Raw genomic sequence first — 13824 nt, 5'->3', positions numbered from 1 at the left:
TTGGCTGAAATTTTGCACATATTGTTTTGGTACTTGGACTTCCAACAACTAAGTCAAGTATGGTCTAAATCAGTCTATATCCTGATATAGCTGCCATATAAACCGATCTCCCGATGAGACTTCTTGAGCCTTTAGAGGGCGAAATTCTTATCCAAATTGCCTGCAATGTTGCACATGTCGTTTAAGAATGACTTCTAACAACTGTGCCAAGTATCGCCTAAATCGGTCTATAACCTAATATAGGTAAGGTTAGGTTTAAGTGTCAGTCTGATATCAGACTCACTTAGACGTTTTCGTCCATTGTGATACCACAGTAACAGAAAAAGGAAGATGCCTTCTAGTTCCTATCGATGAACTATCCAGATCGTTTTAAAAAGCCCAACAATAAATGTTCACATCCGCTAAATCAGACAGGTTCTCAAAGAAATGAGAACCTAAAGTGGAACTCCTTCTGACTGTTAGTGCGGGACACACACACACAGATGGTGTTCTATAGTCTTTTTTTCTTCGATGTCCTCACAGCTTCTGCAAAAGTCGTTGCTGGCAACCTTCAGTCTGTCAGCATGTTTTCCGATTAGGCAGTGACCTGTCATGACGGACACAGTGACTGAGACGTCTATTCCAGTCAATGACAGCAAAGCAGTAGACCGCTTCAAGTCTAAATTAGGCCACATAATTTTGAAATGCTCACAGCCCCCTCCTTATGACCATCTATCATTCGTTGGCCTTCGGACCTGGTCCTGAAAACTTAGCTTACATGTCGCTAGAGGCATACCCACAGATTCCAGTATCCCTGGAATGTGTAGGGTAGTTCCTAGTCTCGCAAGTTCATCCGCTTTACAATTCCCCGGGATATATCTGGGGCCCGGCACCCAGAACAGGTGAATTTTGACTGTTCAGCCATCTCGTTGAGAGATCTGCGACAGTCGAGGGCGGTTTTTGTGTTCAAAAATACGTTCGCCAGGGAGTTAATGGCTGCCTGGCTAGCTGAGAAGATATTTATGCCAATCGTCGTAATGACATTATATCTTAGGGATTCCTCCACTTCCTTAATTGCAAGGATCTCTGCTTGATATACACTGCAGTGGTGGGGTGACCTTTTTGATATGACCAGTTCTAGTTTCTAGTAGATCTTTAGAGTACTCCCCATGCCCACCTGGTCGTTTAGATTGGAACCATCCGTATAGCAGTCTATGTAACTTCTGTTACCAGATATATCGTAGTTCCAATCGGTTCTATCAGGAATGGTGGAAAAGTAATTTTTATCAAAACCCTGATATAGCCGCCATAGAAATCGATCACCTGATTTGACTCATTGAGTCTTAGATAGCGCAATTCTCATCCAATTTCACTGATATTTTACACATGGTCTGAATCGGTTCATGACATTCATGACATCGGTTTCTATGACAGCTATGTCAGCTGTCATAGAAACCTATCTCCCAATTTGACTTTCTGTGCCTCTTAAAGGCGCAATTATTACTCGATTTGTCTGAAATTTTGAAGGTGGTATTTTTTATACCCACCACCATAGGATGGGGGTATGCTAACCTAGTCATTCCATTTGTAACACCTTGAAATATGGATCTAGGACCCCATAAGGTATATATATTCTTAATAGTCTCGACATTCTGAGTCGAACTAGCCATGTCCTTCCGTCCGTCTGTCGAAATCACGCTAGCAGTCGAACGCGTAAAGCTAGCCGCTTGAAATTTTGCACAGATACTTAATATTGATGTAGGTCGTTGGGGATTGGAAATGGCTCATATCGGTTTAGATTTGGATATAGCTCCCATATGAGCCGATCTCCAGATTTGACGTTTTGAGTCCCCGGAAGCCGCAATTTTTGCCCGATTTGGCTGAAACTTGGCATGTAGTGTTTCGTTTTGACTTTCAACAACTGTTCCGAATACGGTCGAAATCGGTCTATAACCTGATATAGCTCCCATATAAACCAATCTCCCGAATTGACTTCTTGGGCCTCTGGAAGCAGCAATTGTCCGATTTGGGTGAAATCTTGCATATGGTGTTCTGCTATGACTTCCAACAACTGTCCCAAGTACAGTCCATCTGGGGCTCTATAAAGTATATAAATTCTTGATCGTCTCGACATTGTGAGTCGAATTAGCCATGTCTTTCCGTCCGTCTGTCGAAACCGCGATAGCGGTCGAACACATAAAGCTAGCCGTTTGAAATTTTGCGCAGATACTTAATGTAAGTCGTTGGGGATTGCAAATGGGCTACATCGGATCAGATTTGGATATAGCTCCCATATAAGCCGATCTCTAGATTTGACTTCTTGAGCCCCTGGAAGCCGCAATTTTTGCCCGATTTGGCTGACATTTTGCATATAGCGTTTTGTTGTAACTTCCAACAACTGTACTTTGTACAGTCCCAATCTGTGAAGAACCTGATATAGCTCCCATAGAATTCGACCTCCCGATTTGATTTCTTGAGCCCCTGGAAGCCTCAATTTTCATCCGATTTGGCTGAAATTGTGCACACAGTGTGCTACTATGACTTCCAACAACTGTGCCAAGTACGGTCTGAATTGGTCTCTAACCAAATCTCCCGATTTGACTTCTTGATCCCCTGGGAGCCTTAATTTCGTACGGTCTATATCGATCAATTATTTGATATAGCATATAACATATTTGAAAAATTTATTCAAAGAACTTGACAAATGCTATTCATGATGACGGGTATATAAGATTCGACCCGGCCGAACTTAGCACGCTTTTATTTGTTTAGTTTCAGCTATTAAGAAAAGCCGTCCAAAGAATTTTAAAGGCCCATAAAGCGATACCGGGCAAAGAACTTGACAAATGCTATCCACGATGAAGGGTATATAAGATTCGGCTCGGCCGAACGTAGCACGCTTTTACTTGTTTTAAATTAATGACAAATCACTTTATAGTTGCCGCCCCCCCTCTCAAAGCTTTATCAGAGAATATTTATATTAACGTGGAATGTCCAAACTCTTTATAGATAAGGCGGATTTACCTAGTTACAGCAAATGCTAGGCTATATAATAATACACCATAAGGCAGATATACGGTTTATAGCTTCCATGAATGATACTCAAGGTTGGTTCTGGATATGTATTTAGTCAAAGTCTTAAAGAACTAAGTGTTGGGCCAGGAAAGGGTAAGCCATTAGAAAAGTAATATAAAATTTGTCGTACAAATTTTTCCAACCACTCAGATAGCTGCAGACAGTATCCTCTGAAAATCCGTTTACACTGCTCTTTAAATCCGGATTTTATGGCTCGATCATCTGTTTTTCCCGTTATAAAATCAGCTGACGAAAGCTTTAAATCGGGATTTAATGGGCCATGTAAACGGGGTTTAAGTGGTTGCTGGAATTCATTTTTGACACGTATGTTGGAGGTTTGAGAGAAACCGTTGTACAAAATTTCTGCCAAATCGATAATTGCGCCCTCTAGACGCTCAAGAAGTCAAGATCCCAGGTCGGTTTATTTGACAGCTATATCAGGTTATGGACCGATTTGAACCATACTTAGTACAGTTGTTGGAAGTCATAACAAAACATGTCATGCCAAATTTCAGCCAAATCGGGTATAAATTGCGCCCTCTAGAGGCTCAAGAAGTCAAATAGGGAGATCGGTTTATATGGCAGCTATATCAGGTTATGAACAGATTTAAACCATACTTTGCACAGTTGTTGGAAGTCATTACAAAACACGTCATGCTAAATTTCAGACAAATTGGATGAGTCTTGCGCCCTCTAGAGGAGCAAAAAGTCAAGATCCAAGATCGGTTTATATGGCAGCTAAATCAAAACATAGACCGATATAGCCCAATCCCAACCGACCTGCACTAATATGAAGTATTTGTGCAAAATTTCGAGCGGCTAGCTTTACTCCTTCGAAAGTTTGCGTGCTTTCGACAGACAGACGGACGGACGGACATGGCTAGATCGACATAAAATGTCATGTCGATCAAGAATATGTATAATTTATGGGGTCTCAGACGAATATTTCGAGGAGTTAGAAACAGAATGACGATCCTATGGTAGAGGGTATGAAAACACATAAAATTCAGAAAAACGCATGAAATCTTTTTTGGAATCGATCCATATAATTTAATGTTTGAAGATTATTTCATGCAAATGTTGACAGTGACTGCGTCGCTTAGTCCAATTTTGGCATAATCTTCCCAACATTTCGGCCGGTATCTCACGAATAAATGCTTCAATGTTATCTTCCAATGCGTCCATTGAAGCGGGCCTGGCTGTATAGACATGTGCCTTAACATAGCCCCACAATCGCACGATCTAGGCGGCCAATTGATCGGTCCCGAACGTGAAATAAAATGTTCACCGAACTCGTAATAAGTCCATTGTTATGCGAGCTGTGTGGCAAGTGGCACCGTCTTGTTGAAACCACATGTCATGCTAGTCAAGTTCTTGCATTTTTTTTGGAGAAGGGGTGGACCCCCAGAAACTTTGTCCCAAATTTGGATATCAGATTCATATTTTACTCGCAAATACCTTTCATTAAAGTCCCATATTGCCATGGTCGGTAAATATGTCCGATTTAGAGGTGTTTTGGGGGTTGGGGTGGTCCCCCAAACACTTGGTCCGACAATTCGATATCAGGTACGTTTTCTAATCTTAAATACCTTTCATTTGAGTCCCATATTGTCGTGATTGGTCTAAATAAATATTTGGTAGGTTTTGGGGGTGGGGTACCCCCCTAGATATCCCATCCGAAATTTGAATACTAAATTATTGTTTGTAGGTTACTATAAGAGAGCACACAAAATTTGGCTTAAATCGCACCACCCATCAACGAAATCTGGCGTTTCTGAAAAAAATAGGGTAAGGGGGAGGGGTCCGCTTCCCCTTCAGAAATCAAAAAATTTAGTACCCTATTTTCACCACGGGTTCTTATGCACCATCAGTGAAAATTTCAAGAGGATCGGTTCAGCCGTTTCTGAGTCTTTAAGGAACACACAAACAAACACAAATTGATTTTTATACATATGATAGGGTCGCAAATCTATATTCGGAGGTGTTACAAACGGAATGACCAGTTTAGTATACCCCTATGGTGGGTAGGTATAAAAACGATAAAATGATGTCTTAAGTCATCCAGCAAAAAGTTTATTGGCTTAAGATTTCTCAAAGTTCTTTGGCCCACCTTATTATGCATTGCTGGAGTTATTGCGGTAGCTGTGGTTTTATTTGATAAACAGAAGTTGGCCAATGATCACACCGTTGCATTAACAAGCGGTTAATTTAAAAAACAAAACTTGATTTAATGACTTAAAAAGCAAGCCACTTTCAAAAAAAGAATCCAAAAATTAAGATGCCAGAGACGTTTTTTTTTTTTGATTTTACACATCAATACCCGGTTTTGGTTTCGCAGGCAAATTAAAGGAAAATTGCAAAAAAAAATTGCAGCTATTTCGTTTAGGTCGTCAAGCCGTCAAATCAGGGCATTGATTTATAAGAGAGCTGCATCTATTTATGAATCTGTCTATACTTGGACGCCACCGTGGTGCGCTGCACGCCATACGGACTCTGCTATAAAAAGGAGGTCCCTTAACATTGGGCTTAAAGTACTTTTACATTGGCCAATAAATCCGGATTTATGGACCTTTCGAGATTTAAGTGCTAAATCCTGTGTTTTTTGCAGGTCTTATAAGAAAAATAAGTCCCATTTTTGCAGGATTTATTTTTAAATCCCAAATAAATCCGATTTCATGGCTGAATAATCGATAAAATTACCAAAATATGCAACTGTTTTTAAGAATTGTGTATGTATGTGTGTGATATGCACATTAATATATACGCATGTACGCTTATGTAAGTCACTTAAATCCGCAAAAACGCAGTGTAAACGGACAGGTTTTGTTTTTGGATTTAGTTAAATCCAGATCATACAAATTTCAATGTAAAGGTGTTATTAGACTTGAATTGGATTGTACTCATTGATATGTGACAAGTTTGTCCCCTGTTCCTTTATGAAATGTGCGTGAGCAAATTTGCATTTACCTAGACTTAACTGTTTCTTTGGGTTGGAGGGCATAAGTGTACATTAGAGGGACCTAAAAAAAAATATTTTGTTTTACAACGCATACATACATCCATTTTTTTTTCCTTTTGATCTCATAAATCACTTTACGCAATATTGTGGTGATGTGATAACGATAACCCTTGCTGACACGACGGCCAAAGTTGGATGTAGTACTTTCTAATGAAACAAGTTGAGGGGTTGAGGAACTTGCATGAAATACATAAGAAAGTACATATATATATAAAATTTTTGGTTGGAACATCAACTTTATCTTGTACCTCTTGTGTGGCTGTTATAAAATGTACGGTTTCACTCAGAACTTCTGCTTGATTCGTTTTTGTCCGGATAGACGGACAATCCGCATATTCTTCCTGTACCAAGATATATTCATTTACAGGTAGTGGCAGTTGTCCAACAACAAAATATTGAGTGCACTATCTGTCAAAATCAGTGATAAGTGTAACTTTTTCACGCCATTTTTATTGGGTTGCCCAATAAGTAATTGGGGATTATTCATATAGTCGGCGTTGACAAATTTTTTCACAGCTTGTGACTCTGTAATTGCATTCTTTCTTCCGTCAGTTATCAGCTGTTACTTTTAGCTTGCTTTAGAAAAAAAGTGTAAAAAAAAGTATATTTGATTAAAGTTCATTCTAAGTTCTATTAAAAATGCATTTACTTTCTTTTAAAAAATCCGAAATTACTTTTTGGGCAACCCAATAGTTGTTTGTGTGTTATTGTTCTTAACTATAATAGACACACACAACCTAACCTCATTGATAGATAGTGCACTTCTCGAGAAAAAATTTTACTCAGCTGTTTACGGTTCACTACCTGGTAATTATGTCATGTCCTGTACTGAAAGGCCATCACACAGTGGAAGAAAATCGAAAAAACTAGAAAAATATATTCCGTGTGAGAACGGGTAGAGATATCTCTTTGAAATTTGGAATAGTTATCGAGATCGTGTGCAAAATTTCAAGGCCCTAGGTGGTCTGGGCGTTTCTTGTCAAGCCCCTAAAGTCGGCCACCTCGGCATTTCGAAAAATTATTCGGGCTGCCAAATCTTTTTTCCATTTTCATTTTTAGTCCGAATTTAAAAATTCTTTTTTGTTTTGTGCTTAAAAATCCCTGCATAAAGCCGATTTCAAAACCATCTTTGCCCGAAAGGGGTATTTTATGGATTTTTTTTTAAATAATTGGGAACTTATTGATTTTTATACCCTCCACCTTAGGATGGGGCTATACTAATTTTATCATTCTGTTTGTAACTCCTTGAAATATTCGACTAAGACCTCATAAAGTATGTATATTCTTGTTCGTCGTGACATTTTAAGTCGATTTAGGAATGACCATCCGTCTGTTTGTCGAAAGCACACTAACTTTTGAAGGACTAAAGCCAGCCGCTTGAAATTTTGCACAAATACTTCTTATTTCTTTAGGTCGGTTGGGATTGTAAATGGGTTATATCGGTCCATGTTTTGGTATAGCTGCCATATAAACCGATCTCGGGTCTTGACATCTTGAGCCACTAGAGGGCACTTATCCGATTTGGCTGAAATTTAGCATGAAGTGTTTTATTATGACAACTAACAACTGTGCCAAATATGTTTCAAATCGGTACATAACCTGATATAGCTGCCATATAAACCGATCGGGGATCTTGACTTCTTGAGCCTCAAGAGGGCACAATTCTTATCCGATTTGGCTGAAATTTTTCATGAGGTGTTTTATTATGACTTCAAACAACTTTGCTTAGTATGGCTGAAATCAGTCCATAACCTGATATAGCTGCCATACAAACCGATCTCGGGTCTTGACTTCTTGAGCCACTAGAGGGTACAAATCTCATCCGATTTGGCTGAAATTTTGCACGAAGTGTTTTATTACGACTTCCAATAACTGTGTCAAATATGATTCAAATCGGCTCATAACCTGTTATAGCTGCCATACAAACCGATCGGGGATCTTGACTTCTTGAGCCTCAAGAATGCGTAATTATTATCCGATTTGGCTGAAATTTTGTACAACGACTTCTTCCATGACCTCCAACAATCGTTTCAAATATGGTCTGAATCGGTTTTCAGCCTGATACAGCTCCCATATAAACCGATCTCCCTACTTTACTTCTTGAGCCCCTAGAAGGCAAAATTCTTATTCGACTTGGCTGAATTTTTACAAATAGACTTCTACTGTGTTCTCCAACAGTTAATTCAATTAGCACAATTCTTTTCTTTAATCCTTTGTTTGTCTAAAAAGAGATACCGGGAAAGAACTCGACAAATGCGATCCATGGTGGAGGGTATATAAGATTCGGCGCGGCCGAACTTAGCACGCCTTTACTTATTTAATGACACTTTTATCTCCAAATTGAAAAAGAATAACTAAAATATCTATATTCGTTTTTTTTATACCCATCACCGAAGGATGGGGTTATATTCATTTTGTCATTCCGTTTGCAACACATCGAAATATCCATTTCCGGCCCTATAAAGTAAATATATTCTTGATAAAAGTCTAAGACAATCTAGCCATGTCCGTCCGTCTGTCTGTTGAAATCACGCTACAATCTTTAAAAATAGAGATATTGAGCTGAAACTTTGCACAGTTTCCTTTTTCGTCCATAAGCAGGTTAAGTTCGAAGATGGGCTATATGGGACTATATCTTGATATAGCCCCCATATAGACCGATCCGCCGATTTAGGGTCTTAGGCCCATAAAAGCTACATTTATTATTCGATTTTGCGGAAATTTGGAACAGGGAGTTGTGTTAGGACCTTCGACATTCTACTTCGATTTGGCCCAGATCGGTCCAGATTTGGATATAGCTGCCATATAGACCGATCTCTCGATTTAAAGTTTTAAGCCCATAAAAGGCGCATTTATTGTACGATTTCGCCGAAATTTGGGACAGGGAGTTGTGTTAGGCTCATCGACATTTTTCTGCAACTTGGCCCAGATCGGTCTAGATTTGGACATAGTTGTCATAGAGACCAGTCTCTCGATTTAAGGGTTTTAGGCCCATAAAAGGCGCATTTATTGTCCAATGTCGCTAAAATTTGGGACAGTGAGTTCTACTAGCACCGTCGACATCCTTCTTCGTTTGGCTTAGATCGATCAAGATTTGGATATAGCTGCTATATAGACCGATCTCTCGATTTAAAGTTTTGAGCCCAAAAAAGGCTCATTTATTGCGCTATTTTTCTGAAATTTGGGACATTGAGTTGTGTTAGGCCCTTCGACATCCTTCTTTAATTTGGCTCAGATCGGTCCAAATTTGGATATAGCTGCCATATAGAGCGATCTTTCGATTTAAAGTTTTGAGCGCATAAAAGGCGCTTTTATAATCCGATTTCACCAAAATTTGGGACAGGAAGTTGTGTTAGGCTGTTCAACATTTTTCTGCAACTTGGGCCAGATCGGTCTAGATTTGGACATAGCTGTCATATAGACCGATCTCTCATTGCAAGGTTTTGGGCCCATAAAAGGCTCATTTATTGCCCGATTTTTCTGAAATTTGGTACATTGAGTTGTGTTAGGCCCTTTGACATTCTTCTTCAATTTGGCCCAAATCGGTTCAGATTTGGATATAGCTGACATATGGACCGATCTTTTGATTTAAGGTTTTGGGCCCATAAAAGGCGCATTTATTGTCCGATGTCGCCAAAATTTGGGACAGTGAGTTGCGTTAGGCCCTTCGACATTCTTCTTCGAATTGGCCCAGATCGGTCCAGATTTGGATATAGCTGCCATAAAGACCGATCTTTTGATTTAAGGTTTTGGGCCCATAAAAGGCGCATTTATTGTCCGATGTCGCCAAAATTTGGGACAGCGAACGCAGAACGGTTCAGATTTGGATATAGCTGCCATATAGACCGATCTCTCGATTTAAGGTTTTGGCCCATAAAAGGCGCATTTATTGTCTGATTTCGACGAAATTTGGGACAGTGAGTTGCGTTAGGCCCTTCGACATTCTTCTTCGAATTGGCCTAGATCGGTCCAGATTTGGATATAGCTGCCATAAAGACCGATCTTTTGATTTAAGGTTTTGGGCCCATAAAAGGCGCATTTATTGTCCGATGTCGCCAAAATTTGGGACAGTGAGTTATGTCTTGATTTCAATATAGCTGCCATATAGACCGATCCTCCGATTTAGGGGCTTAGGCCCATAAAAGCCACATTTATTATCCGATTTTGCTGAAAATTGAGACAGTGCAATATTTTGTTATACACAACTGAACAATGACTTTTACTTATTAGTATTTGGTCCAAATCGGAACATATTTTGATGTAGCTGCTATCGGGCATAAGGTATACATTTTTCACCGGATTTTGACGAAAGATGGTTTACATATATACCCGAGGTGTTGGGCATCCAAAGTTCGGCCCGGCCGAACTTAACGCCTTTTTAGTTGTTTCCTTAAATATTATTCAATTTGAATTTTCGTTTTAAAAAAATGTAATTTTTCCCCTATTTTTGGAATGAATGTCAGAGGCACGAATGTGGGAAAACTGCAATTTTCTGAGACAGATTGAAAAAATTGTAAGAAAAAAAAAACGAAAAAAGATATTTTAGTAATTTTTTTTGAATATTGCAGATAAACTTGTTGTTGTAAAAACTAAAAGTAGTTCTGCCAGAAATTTTTTACAAAAATCCCCAGCATATTTTAAATTTTTGTCGAAAAAAAAAATTTTTAAAACCGAGTTTCCTTACCCAATATAAAAAAGAATCCATTTAAACTATTGCATTCGTTGGCAATTCACTTCGATGTCAATAACCTGCCCATGTACAATAACAAAAATCGCCTTGAACTCTATTTGTTGAGCAATGGTCTGTTTGTTGGTTGTTTGGTATTAGCATTAGACAAACAACAAAAAAGATCAGTTTTAATGAGACGAAATAGCAAAAGCTCTAACTAACATGCCGCCACTACTGAGCGAGCGGCGCAATTGTTTTGAAAGCTGATTTTATTTTCAAATGGCTCTGAAGGGGAATGAAGAAAATATGTATTTGCAAACATGTCTACTTAAATATGCATGGGTAATTAGAAATTTTATGAATTAATGCAAAATAAATGTTGAAAAGCCATTTAAACATTTTATTGCAAAATTTTGGGCATTCCATATGGAATTTGCCTGGGAATGGTGAAGTCATGTTAAATAAAGTGTCCGTATTTGTTGATAATTTCGGAAAATTCTTTATGGCTGTTGGATTTTGAAAGTGTAATAAATCAAACAAAATGTCTGAGTTGGTATTAAGTTTAAATTTTATAAAAAAAAACTGTAGAAAACGCTTTTGTTTTGCAAAATTTGGTTATTTTTGAAAACAAAAAAATGAATTTTCGGTATATGTGTTATTTCTTCATTTAAAAAAATCTTCAACATTGAGAATGGTTTTTGAAGTTAAATTTTTTTGTCATTTTTATACCCTTCGCCGAAGATTCTTATAAGGGTAAGATATATCCTTAAAATTGAATGTTTTTAGGGCCATTTATTTACATTTTTATTCCTTATCCTCTAATTTTGACTTTTACTCCGTTATCATACTCTCACAACTCTCTCTCTCTCCCTCTCTCTTTCATACGCGTGCATTCAAAACAAATCTATTGTTTTTGTAAACAATTACATACGACTTACCGCAACATAAAGGTGTATTTACTATGTTTGGCAGCTCTTTTGCGCGCCAAAATAACCAAAGCCAAAAAGTTGCCAATGACACCCAAAACAATGACAATGGTGCTCAACAGAAAGCGCCGTTTGTTCTGATACAATTGCATTTGGGTTTGAGCTGGAGCTGGTTTAATGCTGCTTGCCTCGGTAAGAACTTTGGAATCCATTTCCAAGCTGAAATCGGTGACGGCTTCCTCAGGATTGAAGCAACGTCCGAGATGAAACAACACCAAAATGTGAAGAAGAATCAGCAATAAATTTCGTAACATTTTAGTAACAGACACTTTGATATTTTTTTTTTAAGTAAAATTTTTTTCTTTAACTTTTTCTATGTCTAAACAGCAGTCGTTGCAAAATTATCTCTATTTCTCCAACACAGATTTTAATAATTGCTAATTTTTTAATTACTTTTTGATGCGCTTTATTGATTTATTCACTTTAGCGTATTTATGTTGGCCAATTAAATTCAAATTGCAATGAATTTAATTTTGCGAGAAAATAACTACCGACCTACCGACTAGTACGCGTTTGTTTTTGCCGGCAGAATTCTTAGACGAAAAATGCCATGCAATCGTTTATGTGGCTCTTGAGAAACTGTGCGATATCAGTGCGTTGTATACCATAGACTTTAGCAGTTACAACAAGCAAGCACAGCGAGCAGAGCAGCTGCGCCAATAATCACCGGCAAAGTGGACGGAGGCTTTGTTTTATTCAGTGTACAATGTTGTGGTATAGCTCTGCTTTTCATTCTCAGTTTCTGTAAGCTATTGCAGACTTTGTTTTGGGTTTTCCCCTTATTTGCCGGTAGGTTCCCAGGCGAAAGGTGTCAGTAATCGTTTATTTAGTACTTGAGAACTATCAGTGGGTTGTGTGTATAATACTTTAGCACTGCGAGCAGTGCTGCCACAATAACAACTACCGGCAAAATGGTCGTATGCTGTGCTTGACTCAGAGTAAAAAAGTGTTTTGTAGCTCTGCTCATTGCTCGCAGTTGCTGTTGGCTTTGCTGTTTAGTATTAGCAGCTGCGTTGTAGCTTTGTTTGGATGTTTATTGTTGTTCTGTGGGTTAACGAAGTGCGTTTAATTTGAGACAGATAACAAGTAAGGAAAGGCAATAGCCAGGCGGTATCGACTATATAATACCCCCTACCCTAGAAATTGGAATCTATATCTTATTGTGAACCAATTTTGATGGACTTCGGCGGAGGTTTTCGGATGGGTTATAAAACCATCCGTAGCAAAGTGCTCTATATGTGCAAATGGAACTATATCCAAATCTGAACCGATTTGCAAAAAATTCACTAGTAGTGTCTGGAGTCATAAGACAATCCTTCGTGCAAAATTTCGTGAGAATCGGTAAACAAATAACGATGTTATTACAATCGGATGGACATTGAGAAAATTAGGTTGTGCTGATTAATTAATTTGTATCGAGATTCCATTGCAGAAAGTTTGAAAAAATCGAAGAGGGCATAAAGGGCCACAATTCGATTTTCTTTTTAATTTTTTTTTATATTGGGTTGCCCAAAAAGTAATTGCGGATTATTTAAAAGGAAATTAAATGCATTTTTAGTAAAACTTAGAATGAACTTTAATCAAATATATTTTTTTTACACATTTTTTCTAAAGCAAGCTAAAAGTAACAGCTGATAACTGACAGAAGAAAGAATGCAATTACAGAGTCATAAGCTGTGAAAAAATTTGTCAACGCCGACTATATGAAAAATTCGCAATTACTTTTTGGGCAACCCAATACATAGTTTTAGAATTTTGGAAATTCTACAGAAAAAACTCTTTGAGCGTTTTTAAATCCATTTATTTGTTTAAAAGTTAATTTGCTAAAAAGTTTGAATCCTGGCAGTGTGGCAACCCTGCAAAGAAATATCAAGAAAATTTTCCTATTAATAATTTAATTGGAAATAAGAATGTTTTCAATTAAAAAATTAATTGAATCAATTATTTTTTTAATTGAATCCGTTTTTTTCAATTACGATCCCGATTGAAATTTTTGTTATTTCAATTTAAGAATTATTTCAATTAATTTTTTAATTGATCTAATTAAAAAATTACTGAAATTTTTTAAAACTCTAATTCATTTCTATATTTGGTAC

General features: G+C 37.8%; 1 protein-coding gene across 1 annotated transcript in view; it reads right to left on the bottom strand.

Moving 5' to 3' along the window:
* The window catches only part of LOC106094232 (prostaglandin E2 receptor EP2 subtype), a 41197-nt gene extending 28589 nt beyond the window's left edge, over positions 1 to 12608 (bottom strand). Inside the window, exon 1 of the mRNA XM_013261435.2 lies at positions 11681 to 12608. Within this exon, the coding sequence (XP_013116889.2) occupies positions 11681 to 11982 (302 nt within the window). The 5' untranslated portion in view covers positions 11983 to 12608. The remainder of the gene's footprint in view (positions 1 to 11680) is intronic.
* Positions 12609 to 13824: the final 1216 nt, after the last annotated feature.

Source organism: Stomoxys calcitrans, chromosome 1 (assembly GCF_963082655.1).
Source record: "Stomoxys calcitrans chromosome 1, idStoCalc2.1, whole genome shotgun sequence".
Lineage (NCBI taxonomy): Eukaryota > Metazoa > Arthropoda > Insecta > Diptera > Muscidae > Stomoxys > Stomoxys calcitrans.
The sequence above is the reverse complement of the archived record's forward strand: the minus strand, read 5'-3'. Positions and strand labels throughout refer to the sequence as shown.